The sequence below is a fragment of the Solea solea genome, chromosome 3 (assembly GCF_958295425.1).
Source record: "Solea solea chromosome 3, fSolSol10.1, whole genome shotgun sequence".
In the NCBI taxonomy this organism is placed as follows: Eukaryota; Metazoa; Chordata; class Actinopteri; order Pleuronectiformes; family Soleidae; genus Solea; species Solea solea.
The window spans coordinates 23,488,227-23,506,641 of NC_081136.1; the positions used below are offsets into that span (position 1 = coordinate 23,488,227).

Sequence of the window (18,415 nt, forward strand, 5' to 3'; positions counted from 1 at the left end):
AAATAAGGATGTTATCCAAATAAACAAAGACAAAGGAGTTGAGCATGTCTCTGAGTTTGTAATTAACAAGATCTTGGAAGACAGCAGGGGCATTGGTGAGGAACAAAATGCATTATAAGGAGTGTTGAAGAAAGCCCCTGAACCTTGGCTTTGCTAAAAATGTAGCAGAAGTCGTGGGATTTAGGAGGTACACCCCAACCGCAATGGAACCGGCCTCCCAGTTGATGGAGGGATTATGATGGGAGAAACCCAGAAGAAGTGGCTGGCAAGGAGAGTCCAAGATGACTAGATATGCTTGCAGATGTTGCCAGACAGGAGCATGGGAACCTGGCTGGAGGTTTTGGTGCTGTAGAGCAGAGAGGGACAGTGACAAGATAACTTTTCTGTTTTAATTAACAAACTGCTTTACAAATGCCGTCACAGCAGTTTCATGTAGCCGTGCTATGATGACTATACTATACTATACTAATGGAAACGATCCCAAACCCAATGGAGTCGAGCCATGCCGTTCAAATAGATTACATTTAGTCATTTGGTAGATGCCATGTTCCAAAAGGACTATTTAGATAGTTGAGGAGATGTGTCAAGATAATAGCCAATTGTAAGCAAAAACATATATGAAATAATTTACTCTCACACCTCAGCCTGTCCACCCAGCTGTAGTTTAAAATAGTTTTGAGTTATCATATCCATTTACAAACACACTGATCTGATAAATGAAATTTTGTGATTTAAAACTTAAAATCCAAAAGTTGCACTCGGAAGATAAATGACAAAAGAAGGATATATAATTGACACATGACGTTGCTGGGGACCTGCCCCTACTGTTAGTTATTCTGCCCTGATAGGTGATGTGCAAGACTAAACATTATCATGAGTCAATAAAATGGGTGATGCAGTGTAAGGAATGAACTCAGAAAAGGGGTAAAGCAGAGGAAAGTCATGAGGATATTCTTAGACAGCAAGTTGCTCTTGCTAATGTTCTCCTGCTTTTACTCCGCTGTGTCCTCCTCTCTTTATTCCTCCTCTTGTCAGTTACAGGAACAGTTTAATCTAAATGGGATGCATAAAACTGGAGATGTGATTCTTGGTGGACTTTTCGTAATCAACTTCTTTTCTGCTGATCCTGACCTCACTTTTACCTCAGAGTCACAGCTGCCTACCTGCTATGGGTGAGTCTGTCAATATCTGCAGTTGTGAAACATGTGTAACTGTATAATGTGTTTTGAGTTGTAAACACATACCTGTTTGTGTTAGTTTTAATATTATAGGATTCAGACAGGCTCAGTCCATGGCCTTTGCTATTGATGAGATCAACAGAAACTCCAACCTGCTGCCTAATGTGACTCTGGGATACAGTCTGTATGATAACTGCTTACAATTACGATTTGGATTTCCTGCAGCACTGACCTTAGTCAGTGGTCAAGAAGAGCAAGTTACATTAGAGGAGAACTGTGTAGGAACTCCTCCAGTCCTAGGGATTGTGGGTGATTCTACCTCTTCAAATTCTATAGCCATTTCTACAGTCTTAGGTTTGTACAGAGTGCCTCTGGTAAGTTTTCAAGTCTTTCAACTCAGTCATTACAGTGATTAAATTCTAAATTTAAGTTAAATAAAATGTTATTATTTTAATTTGAATTTAATGTAGTTTAAAATATGAAATCCGAAGGTTGAGTAATCAACCTAAAATGTTAACCTTCCTAAGAAGAAGTGGTCCGCTTTTTTTGCAGGTGAGTTATTTTGCCACATGTTCCTGCCTGAGTGACGGACAAAAGTTTCCATCTTTCTTTAGGACGATTCCAAGTGATGCTTTTCAGGTGAAAATCCATCTTCATCATCTTCAATTATGTTATGTCTTATTTACAATAGGGGTGAAACAGTATGCAAATGACACTGCTCGGTACATTTTAAGAACAGAAAGAAAAGCAAAAAACATTAAATCATTAAAAAGTTTAAATAAAATTAAGTTTAAAAAGACTTAACAGACTCAACTGTAAACATAACAGCGGTCAATACTGAACGAAGGACATTGTTTTTTTTAATAAGAATGAGATAAGAATTATTACAAAATATGTATAAAATACTACGGCACCTACAACAAACACAACTTAGAGGTGAATGTGAAAAATAAGGTATTATAATACAAATAAAGATTATAGTGTGACATGTAGAATATCTGTGAACACGTTCAACTTCATTTTCAGTAAGTCTAATTGTCTCAGCTTGTACTCAGATTCATTCTGTTTTCAAAGCACACATCCTTCTTTGTTAAATATGAATGTGAATCCATTACAGAGGAGATTTATCCAAATTCTTAACACTGCTTTAATGTCAGCTTTATCTGTATTTGTATATTTTTTATCTGTTTTTCTTAGCTTTTTGCTTTTTGCTTGTCTGTGCTAACATTAGATGTTAAACTCCTCTTAACCTGAAGTCAGTTGCTTTAACTGCTTGACGAAAACATTTGAGAATGGCGATAATGTTACGTCGTTGGGGGGAAAGTGAGGAAATGTGATTATGCTCCGCTCTGCATTAGCGTGGTTACAACTGAACGTATATTACAAACAGAATTTGTTTGGTACACGTGTGTATTTGTCCCGAATGTCCTGTACTGAATGAGTCTTTGATGAACCGGTAACAGGATTTCTAGTGAAAGGTGATTTCAGCCTATGCACTAATCCCTCTGCTCTGTGCCCCCAATCCCAAGTGATGCTATTCAGGTGAAAATCAGTCCAAAAAATATTTATCATTAGTCCTTGCATGTGTTTCATTTACAGAGTTGTGTGTTGTCAGATATACAACACTTGTGACAGTGATTAAACATGAGTCTTTGATGAACCTGTAACAGTATTTCTGGTGAAAGATGATTCCAGCCTGTGCACTAATCCCTCTGCTCTGTGTCCACATAGGTGAATGCTATGATTCAGATTCTAAAACACTTTGGTTGGACTTGGGCAGGTCTGCTCATCAGTGATGATGATTATGGAGTCCACGCTGCCCGATCCTTTCACTCTGATCTGGGTCCAGCTGGTGGAGGTTGTCTGGCTTACACAGAGATTTTGCCCTGGGGTGACGACCCTGCTGAACTAAGGAGAATAGTGGATGTGATGAGGAAATCTACAGCTCGAGTGGTGATTGTGTTTGCACATAAGAGTAACATGATGAACCTCATGAAAGAGGTCAGTCCTTAAACAAATATGGTGCAAAAACCTTTTAGCCTTTGGAAAACAGATTTCATTACTAATATTTCACTTTTAATTTTAAGTACACTTAAACATACAAGAAATTTGAATGGGTGTTTTGGTGCATTTAAATAGAATAAAATAAAATATGTTATAAAAAAAATGTATACCAAAACAGAAAAACTAAACATTTACAAAAGATCCAGTGGGTTTAATGGAATTATTGTCATTTTGTTTTGGTGTGGGGTGGGGTGGTAGGGCTGGGATGCATGAGACTGATCAAAGGGGAAGAAACTGTTCTTCTGGCTTGAGGTTTTAGTCCGGACCACAATCTGTTGCCAGAGGGAAGGGTCTCAAAGTGACGATGACCGGGGTGAGAAGGGTCGTCCATGATTTTACCTACACGCCTCAGGGTCCTGAAGGGTCCATGGAGAGATGGGAGGTTGGAGCCGATCACCTTCTCTGCAAAGTGAATGATACCAGACTGTGACGGAGGATGGACTCAATGATGGCAGTGTAGAAGTGCACCATCATTGTCTTTGGCAATTGTCTTCTTCAGCTGCCTCAGGAACATCCTCTGCTGTCCTTTTTTGATGAGGGCGCTGAGCCCATCTGAGGTCCCTGATGATGGTCCCCATGAAACGGAGAGAGTCCATGGTGGAAATGGCAAAGTTGCAGAGGGTGATGGGGGCTGGGCTGACAGTGTATTTTCTATAATCTACAACAACTGTTTTGTAGATTGTTGAGCTCTAAGTTGTTTTGACTGCACCAGGGGCCTCATGTATAAAAGAGTGTGCAACTTTCATACTGAAAAATGGTGTACTCAAAAAATCAACCCAAAGAAATTTTCAGATTTAGAAAACGCCTATGCCGACTCCTACGCACCTTTTCTTTATACATCCAATCAAATGTGAAACAGAGTGGAGGTTACAGATCATTTCATCAATTTATGAATTTGTCAGTGTCACACGTCATGATCCAGTTACACACACATTACACACAGAATAAGCAGACAGAGCTCATTGAGTTAATCAATGTAATGATTCATCACTGATGGAAAACTAGGGAGGGAGGAAGAGGGAGGCGGTGCTGAAGATGCTAGTGTGCCGGTGTCTCCAGCGGCTGCGTGCTCGCACCTGCAACACTGCCTCTCCATGTTTAGTTCTGACTCTGGGTACACAGAGCAGACCTGTCCCAGGTACACAGGAAGCCAGTGTAAGGACTTCAGAACTGGAGTGATATGATCTACTTTTTTGGTCTTAGTGAGGACTCTAGCGGCAGCATTCTGAATTAACTGCAGCTGTCTCATCGACTTTTTGGGGAGACCTGTAAGGACACTGTTACAATAGTCCAGCCTGCTAAAGATAAATGCATGGACAAGTTTTTCCAAATCCTGCTGAGACATTGATATATTCTTTAGGTGGTAGTAGGCTGACTTTGTAACTGTTTTAATGTGGCTGTTGAAGTTCAGGTCTGAGTCCATGACAACCCCGAAGTTTCTGGCTTGGTTTGTGGTTTTTAGCGTTACCATTTGAAGCTGGGTACTAACTTTTAATCGTTCCTCCTTGGCTCCAAAAATGATAATTTCTGTTTTGGAGCAGAAAATTCTCCATCCAATAATTGATTTGCTTGATGCATCTACTCAGTGCTTGTATTGGGCTATAGTCTCCTGGTGATATTGTTATGTAAATTTGTGTGTCGTCTGCATAGCTATGGTAACATATTTTGTTGCTTTTCATGATCTGAGCCAGTGGGAGCATATAAATGTTAAACAGAAGAGGCCCCAAAATGGAGCCTTGAGGAACTCGACATGTCTTTTTTGCCTGCTCAGACGTGTAATTACCTATAGACACAAAAAAGTCCCTGTCTTCAGGTAGGATTCAAACCATTTTAATGCTGTGCCAGAAAGACCTACCCAGTGTTAAGGTGCTTGACGGACTTCATTACCACCGAGGTCAGGGTGACAGGTTCTGTAGTCATTTAGTCCTGTGATCCTTGTTTTTTTTTGGGGGACTGGAATGATGGTGGAGGCCTTGAAGCATGCAGGTACATGACATGTCTTCAAAAAAAAAAGGAGACATTTGGTCAGCACAGTGCTTCAAGATGAAGGGGGAGACTGAGTCTGGGCCAGCAGCTTTGTGGGAGTTTTGTCCTCTGAAGGTTTTATTAAGGTCTTTCTCCAGGATGGACAGAGCTGTTGGCTGAGCTAGATTGCTGTAGCAAGTCCTGGACCACTGTTTGTTTACCAGGACTAATTATAATTTGCATGGAATAGTGTGTAACAGGTTTGTGTATGACAACTGTCAAACTACATTTTACTTTAGTGGAATGAATGTTTATACTTGTTGCAATGAACAGGTGGTGAAGCAGAATGTGACAGGTCTGCAGTGGATGGCCAGTGAAGCCTTGTCATCAGTTGATGTGCTCCAGGCTCCTCACTTCATGCCGTACCTGGGTGGAACACTGGGCATCTCTATCCGCCGAGGAGAAATACCAGGGCTTAGGGACTTCCTGTTACAAATACGTCCTGAACTACATCACAACACAGATGAAAACAGCATGGTGAGAGTTTCACTTTGACTTTAAATTTCTCAAAATAATATACTGTCATTAATTTTAAAATTAACTTAACTGCAGGTGAATCAGTTTTGGGAACACACATTTCAGTGTAGATTTGCACCAACTCCAGCAGGTTGGGTGGAAGCTGGAGGAGAATTATGCACTGGACAGGAAGTTATAGAGGATGTGGAGACTGAGTTCTTTGATGTTTCAAACCTCAGGCCAGAGTATAATGTGTATAAGGCTGTGTACGCTCTGGCATATGCTCTTGATGACATGCTGCAGTGTGAGCCAGGGAGAGGACCTTTCAGCAACAACACCTGTGCTCATTTACAAAGACTGGAGCCATGGCAGGTGATATATCAGTTTACACTCAACTCTCAATTTCACTTAATCATTTGTATTTCTTTCAGATTTGGATTAATTGTAAGAAGTTAATACATTAATGAAGCATCTCACTTTCCCTATACATTAGACAGTGTATTGTAATATCAGGTCAAAGTGTAAGTATATCATAGTCATGTGATATGACATGAAATGAAATTCTTTAATGGAAACTTTAAAAAAATTTTTTAATGATTTATCTGTACTGCTGGGTTCTCAAATACACTGTCACACAGATATTTTTTTTAATATAAGTTAATAAATAAAATAAAAGTTATGAACAAGTTGTTGAAAAGGCTAAATAGAAGTAAATTCCATCTGCAATGTTTTATTTTCATTTCTCAGCACTGGTAACAGCTAAGACCAGAGGCATTTGTCAGTCAGTTATCTTTAGTAAATCCTGTCAACTTTGGCACAAACACTCATACAGTAATTCCCTGTTACCCTGGATTTCCACTGGACGCGGAACGGCCGCGGCGCGTTTCTGCTTCGTCCTCTCCCAAACGTCAGTCCCCACCGGGCGCGTTACGGCAGCGGCGCGGAGCCTTGGGAGCCAGCGGTATTCACGGAAGATCGCGCGATAATCTCGAACGGACGCGAGATCCCGCGATAGACTGTGTGTATAAAGGAAACAACAACAACACAGCTTCTTTCATTTCTCCACTTCCATAATCAGTCTCTCGTCGTCCATTGTCTCCGAGACCCTCGGATCAAATGACTGTTGACCTGGGAGCACCGGTTATGACGTAACGTTGAGGTGAAGTTGTGACCTGCGTATTGTGTTTTATTTTGAAAGGGGGGCGGAAGTGTTTTACTTTGATACTGTGTCGGACTTCCTGTCTTGTGCGATCTGCTTCGTTGAAATTTACGAGGTTCAGCAGCGGCAACGGAAAAAATAGAACTGATTCCTATCGATAGCGCTGCGGCGCGGCGAGCCGCTTCTGGGCCGCTGCTGATCCGCGCCGCAGCGCGGCCGGTGGGAATGCTCACATTGATTAGAATGGAAGCGATTTGCAACGGCTACCGGGCCGCTGCCGTTCCGCGGCCGTTCCGCGTCCAGTGGAAATCCAGGGTAAGTCAACATATGTTAACATATGTTATATGAGAAACTTGTGAATCCGTTAGTCAGCTGAGGCAAACAACTACTGGGCAGTAATTGTAGTTTTTGTTCTTGTTTTTCTTCTATGTCTGATTCTATTATCCAAAGCTTGTGTATTACTTGGGAAAAGTCAACTTCACCACAACATTTGGTGATCAGGTATCATTTGATGAGAATGGTGATGCCTTACCTGTATATGACATCATAAACTGGGTGTGGCTCCCTGATGGAAGAACTCAAGTTCAGAGAGTGGGTGAGGTTCAGATGTCAGCCTTCAAAGGTGAAGAACTCTCACTGGATGAAGACAAAATCTTCTGGAACTTTGAATCCAAACAGGTTATTTCTTAATTGTGTTAGATTACTATCTCTTTCCCCCACCCATTGGTCTAGAGTCATACTTTTTCTCTGAGTCCAAATAGGTTTGCTGTGGTCCATCTGACATAATTGGTGTCATCCACCTATGTGCGTGATGACACTGACAATCAGAATCAGATTCAGAATACTTTTATTATCCTGGAGGAAATTGTTTCATCAGAGTTGCTCCATGTCAGAATCAATCGCTTACAGAAAAGAAAGCAACCAAACCACCAAAGTAAACCTTCTAATTAGAAGCTTACCAGAAGAGTACAAGAAAGAGCTCAAAAAATTAAAAAAATTAAATTAAAGAGCACAGTCCAGTTTGTTGTCATTGTGGACTCCCAGGTATGTGTAGTCCTGGTCCTGCAGACTTGCCTGAGTGGAGTCTCATCAGTTGTCTCTGGATCTGATTGTCAGTGAAGGTGACAGGTGTGGTAGGGGTGTCAGGTCTCACATAGGAGGCAATGTTGAAGTGAGGAGGAGGGGGAGGGAGAGAGAGTGGAGTAGCTAGTGGTTGCAGGCTGACTACAGGTAAGCCTTTGGGATTGAGACCAGTCACTGCAATATGGAATCTGTTGAAGAACAAATTCAGTTTGTTGGCCCTCACCACGTTCAGCTCCCTTGCATTTGGATGACCTGAAACCAGTGAGGGTCTTCATACCACTTCAAACCTCTCTCATGTTGTTTTGCTGGAGTTTTCACTCCAGCTTCCTCCTGTAATTGTCCTTGGCCTCCCTGATCTTGACCCTCAATAGTCCCTGTGTCGTTTGCACCTCCTCCCTGTTGCCAGCTCTGAAGGCCCTCTTTGTCCATGAAGACAAAACCTTCATGGACATGCATGTACACTCCTCCATTTTTTTGGCTGTGGACCATACTCATAAAATGCTTAAGCTTCACACACAACACTTACTAGTCTAGTCTTTCTAGTCTAGTTGGTGGGATCCTCTTGTTTTGGAAAAGAAGAACACAATTACCATGGACTTGCCTGAAGTTGTGTAAGAACATTTGGTGACACCCTTACCTGTACAAAGTCTACAAGGTGAGAAACCACTGCTTTTGTCAGGTGATGTGAGATAAACTCCACATAAGTTTGAACACAAGATTACAAAGACCCTGTAGAGAGGAAACATCGAAAGCGAAAGGATGGAGGGACTCACATAGGATGAAATTACAGATCCTAATATTTCTCCTCACAGCCTCCTCGGTCAGTGTGCAGTGAGAGCTGTCCTCCAGGTACCCGCATGGCCAGAAAGAAGGGGGAACCTGAGTGTTGTTTTGACTGTGTCCCTTGTTCTGAGGGAAAGATCAGCAATACAACTGGTGAGTGTAAAGTTTTAAACATCACTGGTCGGAGATGTTGTATGAACATGTATCTCATCACTTTTCTCAGACTCCATGGAGTGCACCAGTTGTCCAGAAGATTTCTGGTCCAGCCCCCAGCGTGACCACTGTGTTCCTAAGAAAACAGAGTTCCTCTCCTACCATGAGCCTCTGGGTATCTGCTTGACAACCACCTCACTGTTGGGAACATTTATCTGTGTTGTTGTTCTGGGCATCTTTATCCATCATCACAGCACACCTATAGTTCGTGCCAACAATTCAGAACTCAGTTTTCTTCTCTTGGTGTCACTTAAGTTCTGTTTCCTCTGCTCATTGCTCTTCATTGGACGACCCAGATTATGGACTTGCCAACTAAGACATGCAGCATTTGGCATCAGCTTTGTGCTTTGTGTCTCATGTATCCTGGTGAAAACCATAGTGGTTCTGGCTGTGTTCAGGGCCTCCAAACCAGGAGGTGAGTCCAGTCTGAAGTGGTTTGGTGCTGTGCAGCAGAGAGGGACAGTTCTGGTTCTGACTTCTGTTCAAGCAGCAATCTGCACTGCCTGGCTTGTCTCTGCTTCACCAGTGCCTCATAAAAACACCCAGTATCACAGTGACAAGATAGTTTATGAGTGTATAGTTGGGTCCACGGTTGGTTTTGCAGTTTTACTTGGTTATATTGGTTTACTGGCTATCCTCAGTTGTTTGTTAGCTTTTCTAGCTAGGAATCTTCCAGACAGTTTCAATGAGGCCAAATTCATCACTTTCAGCATGCTGATCTTCTGTGCAGTGTGGGTGGCCTTTGTCCCTGCTTACATTAACTCTCCAGGCAAATATGCAGATGCAGTGGAGGTTTTTGCCATCCTGGCCTCCAGTTTTGGCCTCTTGGTGGCACTGTTTGGACCCAAATGTTATATAATCCTTGTGAGACCAGAAAGAAACACAAAAAAAGCCATCATGGGTCGTGGGATCACAAAGTAATATGGTTAACACTGTGCTTTGATAACTTTGCCATGTCTCTCTCTCTGTCCAACAACTGGGCCCCAAACCACACCCACCTCCACACCCAACAACTGCTTTGGCTAAATGCTAACACTAAACACAATAAACAGTCTTTTACTTATTATATTTAGTCAGATATTGTGTGGTACATTATCAAGGTCAGGGTGGCAATTACACAAGGAGGGTAGGTGGTTCCTCAGCAGAATCCTCCAGGACAGGACATCGGGCATTGTGGGACCCCATATGGTAGGAAAAGGTGACACATAACCAGGTGAAGAAGAGGGACCAGGTGAGAGTTCAATCTTTTGGTGGTGCAGATGTATTCAAGGTTTTTGTGGGCAGTCAAAACCAAGAAGTTGGTGCCCTCAAATCAATGTTCCAAATTGTCTAGGGCAGTGGTTACCAAACTTTTTTTTCTTTGAAGCCCCCCTTGCTTGTGTCCAAGACGGGTAGCAGGGCCTAGCAGCGTTCGAGGCCATTGAAGGAGCTTAAGCTGGTGCTGTACAGCAGAGAGGGACAGTGATATGAGTGTGTATTTAGGAGTGTGTAGTTTGGTCTAAAATTCGTTTTGCAGTTTTACTTGGTTATATCGGTACCAGCCTCATTTTTTTGTTACCATTTCTAGCAAGCCTTGAAACTTGAAACTTTTGATCAGACTAAAAGATTGTTGAAATCTTAGCTTCGATAAAAGCAACAAGTGTCTATGAGTGTAACTGTTACACTCATAGAAACTTGTTGCTTTTATATGGATATACATATGTTAAACTGTAACATATGTATATCCATTTCTGGCAGTGCTTCTAGCAGTAGCGTATAACACTAACACAAGCACAGTACTTAACTTACATATGGAGTTACTGTCGCACTGTAATCATATATGTCTCTCTGAGCATTCATATAGGAGTGTGAAGTGACCATTTTGGCAGGTCAGTACTAATAATTATCCTCCATTTTAAAACATTGGACATCTGTCGCTCCCTGTTAAAATAAACCTACAATTAAAAGTATAGACCGTATATATATTTTAAGTCCATGCACCTATCCTTCTTCGAAGAATATCTCCTAGTTTTCTATATGTATTTCAACATTTCTATGGTCAAAATCGCTGAATTTATGCATTTCCTGTTCAAATACACGGTAGAACTGTGAGGTGAGGCAGCGATGAGCTGTGCCTCAGCTCTGACGGAGCTGTGCCACACGCACGGCACTGCCCCCTATTAGTGTGGCACGGTACTTTCTGCCTCACCCTGTGCATTTTCACTGCACATTTACGGCCAATCAGAAAGACTAAATAGGTCACACACATTCTTTAAATATATTAGACAGACTGTGGAACATCAGCATGTGTAGTACATGTATAATCAAACATGTATATTGGCAATGGGCATGCGTCAACTGCCTGTGTCAGTCAGACATGACACATGTGAATGACGTTACTGAGGACCTGCCCCTACAGATTGTTATTCTGCCCTGATAGGTGATGTGCAAGATAAAACTTTGACATAAGTCAATAAAGTAGATGATGTTGTGATTGAACTGAACTCAGTAAAGGGCTGAACCAGAGCAGAGTCATGAGGGTTTTTTTAGACAATAAGTTGCTCTCACTAATGTTGTACTGCTGCTTATTCTCTGTTGTGTCCACCTCTCTTTATTCCTCCTCTTGTCAGTTACAGGAACAGTTAAACCGAAATGGGATGCACAAAACTGGTGATGTGATTATTGGTGGACTTTTTGCAATCCACTTCTTCTCTACTGATCCTGACCTGACTTTTACCTCAGAGTCACAGCTGCCTAACTGCTATGGGTGAGTCTGACAGTATCTCTAGTTGTGAAATGTATACCTTTGCAGAGTTACTGTATAAAGTATTTTTAATAGTAGTTTGTGTTAGTTTTAATGTTCTAGGATTCATACAGGCTCAGACCATGGCCTTTGCTATTGATGAGATCAACAGAAACTCCAACCTGCTGCCTAATGTGACTCTGGGATACAGTCTGTATGATAACTGCTTTCAACTAGGAATTGGATTTCGTGCAGCACTGTCCTTAGTCAGTGGTCAAGAAGAGAAATTAACATTAGAGGAGAACTGTGTAGGAATTCCTCCAGTTGTTGGGATTGTGGGTGATCCTACCTCTTCTAATTCTATAGCCATTTCTACAGTCTTAGGTTTGTACAGAATGCCTATGGTAAGTTTAAAGTCCTTCATTATTATGATTATACATTTTGAGTTCAATTTTAATATAATTGTATTATTTTGAACTACATTGAATGAAGATCTGAAAGTTGAGTATTCAAACTTAAATATTTGAAAATATTGGAAAGTAAAGTTCAGTGTTCTGCTTTTTTTGCAGATTAGTTATTTTGCCACATGTTCCTGCCTGACTGACCGACAAAAGTTTCCATCTTTCTTTAGGACAATCCCGAGTGATGCTATTCAGGTGAAAATCAGTCCAAAAAATATTTATCATTAGTCCTTGCATGTGTTTCATTTATAGAGTTGTGTGTTGTCAGATATACAACACTTAAAGACAGTGATTAAACATGAGTCTTTGATGAACCTGTAACAGTATTTCTAGTGAAAGATGATTTCAGCCTGTGCACTAATCCCTCTGCTCTGTGTCCACATAGGTGAATGCTATGATTCAGATTCTAAAACACTTTGGTTGGACTTGGGCAGGTCTGCTCATCAGTGATGGTGATTATGGAGTCCACGCTGCCCGATCCTTTCACTCTGATCTGGGTCCAGCTGGTGGAGGTTGTCTGGCTTACACAGAGATTTTGCCCAGTGTTTATGACCCTGTTGAACTAAGGAGAATAGTGGATGTGATGAGGAAATCTACAGCTCAAGTGGTGATCGTGTTTGCACATAAGGGTCACATGATGAACCTCATGAAAGAGGTCAGTCGTTAAAGAGATGTTTTGCAAAAACATTTTAGCCTTTGGAAAACTTTCATTACTAATATTTAAATTGTACTTTGTTAAAGTTACTGAGTGGTTGAAAGTAATTTTGTTTACCAAGACAAATTAAAATTTTCCTGTAATAGTGTCTAAAACCCAAGTTTGTGTGACATCAACTGTGGACACTATATTTTACTTTACTGGTATGAATTTATATACTTGTTGTAATATAATATACAGGTGGTGAGGCAGAATGTGACAGGTCTGCAGTGGATGGCCAGTGAAGCCTGGTCATCAGTTGATGTGCTCCAGACTCCTCACCTCATGCCGTACCTGGGTGGAACACTGGGCATTGCCATCCGTCGAGGAGAAATACCAGGACTCAGAGACTTCCTGTTACAAATACGCCCTGACCTACATCACAACAACACAGATGAAAACAGCATGGTGAGAGTTTCCATCTGACTTGGTATTTGTGAAAATAATTTCCTTGCATTAATTTCAAAATACCACCCGCAACCCTCGGATGGAGGATAACTCGGTAGAAATGGATGGCTGGATCATTTCAAAACTAACTTAATTGCAGGTGAATCAGTTTTGGGAACACACATTTCAGTGTAGATTTGCACCACCTCCAGCAGGTTGGGTGGAAGCTGGAGGACAATTATGCACTGGACAGGAAGTTATAGAAAATGTGGCAAATGAGTTATTTGATGTTTCAAACCTCAGGCCAGAGTATAATGTGTATAAGGCTGTGTACGCTCTGGCTTATGCTCTTGATGACATGCTGCAGTGTGAGCCAGGGAGAGGACCTTTCAGCAACAACACCTGTGCTCATTTACAAAGACTGGAGCCATGGCAGGTGAGATATCAGTTGACTCTCAATTTTTAATTTTACTTCATCTTTTGTATTTCTTTAATATATGAGAAGTGTAAGAATTTAATAAAATAATGAATTACCTATACAGCGAGCAGATAGTGGATTTTAATATCAGGTCAAATTTGAAGTATATAATAGTCTTTGTGTGATAAATGTGATGTGACTTTAAAGGAAATTATTTTTGCAATAATTAGTTTGATGTGTATTTCTCTGTACTGCTGTGTTCACAAATTCAGTTATATGAGAATGTGAATGTGAATCTTTTGGTCAGCTGAGGCCAACAACTGCTCGGCAGTAATTGTAGTTTTTGTTCTTGTTTTCCTTTTGTGTCTGATTCTCTTATCCAAAGCTTGTGTATTACTTGGAAAAAGTCAACTTCACCACATCATTTGGTGATCAAGTGTCATTTGATGAAAATGGTGATGCCTTACCAATATATGACATCATGAACTGGGTGTGGCTCCCTGATGGAAGAACTAAAGTTCAGAGAGTGGGTGAGGTTAAGAGGTCAGAATTCAAAGGTGAAGAACTCATACTGGATGAAGACAAAATCTTCTGGAACTTTAAATCCAAACAGGTTATTTCTTAATTGTTTTAGACTACTTTCTCTTTCCCCACATCACAACAGTTTCACGCAGCTGTGATGACTCCACCCATGTTTAGGAGGTACTATAGCAGGGGTAGTCAATAATGATTTAAGGAGGTCTGGATAGAGAACATTTCCTCATCTATGGGTCCGCAGCATCATCATGTTTAAGATGCATTACAATTAATTTATATATATTGAAGTAGCACTGTCATTGATCAGCACTGTGTGAAGTCAAGATCTCAAATCAAATGAAGAAAGCTGTAATTCAATGCCATGTAAACAATATTTACTTTCAGTGCAATCTGGAGGACTATATACAATAATTAATAATAACTTAAAGCAAAGTAAATTGGACATTCAACTGAGAACTATAAATAAGTATTTTCATAATAATGATGATAATAACAAGCTAAAACAAAGACTTGACTGCATATGAAAACCCTCATTAGTGAGTTGTTGGCCAGTAAATGAATTAAAATCCTCTTTGTCCGATAATAGTTGGCTCACTTATTTTTTGCAGCCTAACTGCCGAATTTAGTGGGTAACTTTTATCAAATGTATTTTTATGGTTGGATTCCCTCTTTTAACCACTGCCACTGTCTCAGAGCAGATGAGACACAGCGGTTTCAAGCTTTTTAAGGGAGGGATGAACATGAACGCCCTGGTCCATTCCGGATTAAGAGCCTGGTTATTGGTTTCAATCTTACGCCATTTCAAGCCACGGTATACTGACTCACACTTTTGCCGCTTTTCTCTCGCTCTTGTCTTCTCAATCCTTTGTATTTCTCTCCATGTCACTGCCAGTGCCGCTGTCACAAGACTGCCAGCCTGTGACTAGTACTGGCTAATCAGAGACCGGCAGGATGTCCAAAAAGTCAGAAAAGAGTCGCGGGTTAAATGTAATCTCTGCCCAAACTGATTAAAACTCAATGTCAGTTCCGGCTCTGGATCCGAACTAGACAGATTATGGGTCCGGACCCGGACCGTGGTCGGCGTTTTAGTGACCTATGTACTATAGTAATGGAAAGTGAAACCAAACCGAGTAGAGTTGAGCCATGCCGAGTCGTGCTGGAACTGTGTAGTAGAAAAATGCCATATCAGTAGGGAAACACCCACACGACACCTACACACACAGGCATACACTCAAAGGAAGAGATAGCTGCACACCATAATGCCAAACAAACCCAAACATGTGACCCAGGGTCATAAAAACTACACATTAGTTAAAATACAAGACTGACACAGATACTCATTTTTTGTGAATGGAACCTTTGCCATGGATGCCCAAAAAAAAAAATCCATAGCAACACTCTGTGGACACAGAACATGGAGTATGGGGAGACCCACATATATGAAACAACAGATCCTGATTTTTCTCCACACAGCCTCCCAGATCAGTGTGCAGTGAGAGCTGTCCTTCAGGTACCCGTATGGTCAGAAAGAAGGGGGAACCTGAGTGTTGTTTTGATTGTGTCCCTTGTTCTGAGGGAAAGATCAGCAATACAACTGGTCAGTGTAAAGTTTTAAACACCACAGTTCAGAGATGTTGTATAAACATGTTTCTCATCACTTTCCCTCTTTTCTCAGACTCCATGGAGTGCACCAGTTGTCCAGAAGATTTCTGGTCCAGCCCCCAGCGTGACCACTGTGTTCCTAAGAAAACAGAGTTCCTCTCCTACCATGAGCCTCTGGGTATCTGCTTGACAACCATCTCACTGTTGGGCACATTTATCTGTGTTGTGGCTCTGGGCATCTTCATCCATCATCGCAGCACACCTATAGTTCGTGCCAACAATTCAGAAATCAGTTTTCTTCTCTTGGTGTCGCTCAAATTGTGTTTCTTGTGTTCGTTGCTCTTTATTGGACGACCAAGATCATGGACTTGCCAACTAAGACATGCAGCATTTGGCATCAGCTTTGTGCTTTGTGTCTCATGTATCCTGGTGAAAACCATGGTGGTTCTGGCTGTGTTTAGGGCCTCCAAACCAGGAGGGGAGTCCAGTCTGAAGTGGTTTGGTGCTGTGCAGCAGAGAGGGACAGTTCTATTTCTGACTTCTGTTCAAGCAGCAATCTGCACTGTCTGGCTCATCTCTGCTCCACCAATGCCTTATGAAAACACCCAGTATCACAGTGACAAGATAGTTTATGAGTGTGTAGTTGGGTCCACAGTTGGTTTTGCAGTTTTACTTGGTTATATTGGTTTACTGGCTGTCCTCAGTTTTGTGTTAGCTTTTCTAGCAAAGAATCTTCCAGATAGTTTCAATGAGGCCAAACTCATCACTTTCAGCATGCTGATCTTCTGTGCAGTGTGGGTGGCCTTTGTCCCTGCTTACATCAGCTCACCAGGCAAATATGCAGATGCAGTCGAGGTATTTGCCATTTTGGCCTCCAGTTTTGGCCTTTTGGTGGCGCTGTTTGGACCCAAATGTTATATAATCATCTTGAGAGCAGAGAGAAACACAAAGAAAGCTGTGATGGGTCGATGCACCACAAAGTAAAACTGTGTACACTGCTCTGTCTATCAAGTGAGTGGGAATTATAGGATGACAATATAGGTAATAAAATTGTTGATAATCTTTCCAGTGTTTGGAGTTAATGTCATTTTACATAACTACTTCTACTAGTAAGAAAAGTAACCTTTTTTTATTATTATTTCACATTTATTTAGCCATGCCACGTCATTGAAATCCATACATATAGACCTACTAAATGTGGCTCCACAGAGTATGATTGGTGTGTAGCTTTAACTAAAGGTTAAGTGTGTATTTTAAAGTGAAATCTAGAGAATAAGCTTGAGATTGCAATGAAGAAATGCTCCTCTGCTCACACTTCCCTCCCACCCATCAGAATGGCGTAGAAGTTTGCACTAAACCGAGTTGCTTGTATGGTTTGTCCATGCCGGTTCTCCTGTAGAAACATGGATTGTCGTGACTTTGGAGTGGCAGCCCATGACTTGATATAAAGGGCTTATTCTAAGGCTAGAGAAATGTAGCCCCAAAAGTACTATACACTGTCAGATTAATAGTCTGGTGAAAAAAGAAACTTAACAGCGCAAAGGCAAAGACTAAGCCTGCTGCAGTGAAACTGCTTCCATTAATGTGCTCAGCCATGGAAAAACCAGGAACAAGTCTCCCGAGCGTATTTTGAGTTACTTACAGATTCTGAAAGTGTGGTGTCTAAGCGTTCCAACAATGTATAACACATGAAAATATTTGAAGAAGATGTGGCCATTTGAATGTAGGGACTCCTCAAACTGTTTAGGGAGAATTTCAGCCTCAAAGATTTATACCTTCTGGAGATTCAAGCCCAGTTTCAGGCTCATGTTGAAGATGATCCCCATAATCCTGCACAGCAACACAATAAATATGATCCTCCATCCTCAAAAAATCAAAAAATATATCCTGAATCCAACTTCTCTCTGTGCTCTCTCCATCTCACATTAAGTTGCACATCTGTCACATGTGAGTGGAGGCGGAACCTTCACTGCACTATACCGAGTTGCTTGTATGGTTTGTCCACACCAGGCTCCTGTAGAAACATGGATTGTCGTGACTTTGGAGTGGCAGCTCACCTCAAGGTGTCCAATTATTCTCATGTACTGCCACTCTCTTTCGGCCACGAAAGAATCCATTTGTATGTTGTTCATAAGCTCTGGAGAAAGTTTGCAGCTTCACGAAAATAGAGAATTCTCCTTTGAGGGTGAGAAAGATCTCTGTCCTGCCGGTAGATGATGGCGTCATCCACCCCGATGCTAGGCTGGTAGGCAAATTGCAGCAAGTCCATCGCTGGTCTCACCCCTTCGGCCGAAGATGAGACGGCAGGTGGGATGTTAGTGGCACAGCTCTGTAGCTGTTGAGGTCTTTGGGGTGCGGTGTTTTTGGCACTGGTACCACACTGGAGGTCTTCCATATCTGTGGTTCTCTGCCCAGTTTCAGGCTCATGTTGAAGATGATCCCCATAATCCCGCACAGCAAGATGTGCAAGGGTTGGTGTTATCATATACACAGGGCTGGCTATGTGATGTGATTTATTTATTTTTTTGTAAATGCAAATTATTTCTCAAACTGTAGTCAGATTTCTATGGACAACAATTATGTTTCCCATCCCATTTCCCAAATGTGTTATGTGATTTTACCTGATATGGCCC

At 41.4% G+C, this 18,415-nt stretch overlaps 2 protein-coding genes across 2 annotated transcripts; both read left to right on the top strand.

Moving 5' to 3' along the window:
* Positions 1-1,026: 1,026 nt before the first annotated feature.
* Positions 1,027-9,882, top strand: LOC131456024 (extracellular calcium-sensing receptor-like). The gene is made up of 9 exons (XM_058623977.1): positions 1,027-1,172; positions 1,258-1,552; positions 1,731-1,817; positions 2,910-3,179; positions 5,541-5,744; positions 5,820-6,095; positions 7,333-7,560; positions 8,778-8,901; positions 8,972-9,882. Exons 1-9 carry the CDS (start codon positions 1,063-1,065, stop codon positions 9,880-9,882), a joined length of 2,505 nt encoding a protein of 834 aa, XP_058479960.1. The 5' UTR covers positions 1,027-1,062.
* A 1,700-nt stretch (positions 9,883-11,582) lies between these two features.
* Positions 11,583-16,766, top strand: LOC131456025 (extracellular calcium-sensing receptor-like). The gene is made up of 9 exons (XM_058623978.1): positions 11,583-11,707; positions 11,793-12,087; positions 12,253-12,339; positions 12,530-12,799; positions 13,040-13,246; positions 13,386-13,661; positions 14,029-14,256; positions 15,654-15,777; positions 15,856-16,766. Exons 1-9 carry the CDS (start codon positions 11,598-11,600, stop codon positions 16,764-16,766), a joined length of 2,508 nt encoding a protein of 835 aa, XP_058479961.1. The 5' UTR covers positions 11,583-11,597.
* The last annotated feature ends 1,649 nt before the right edge of the window (positions 16,767-18,415 follow it).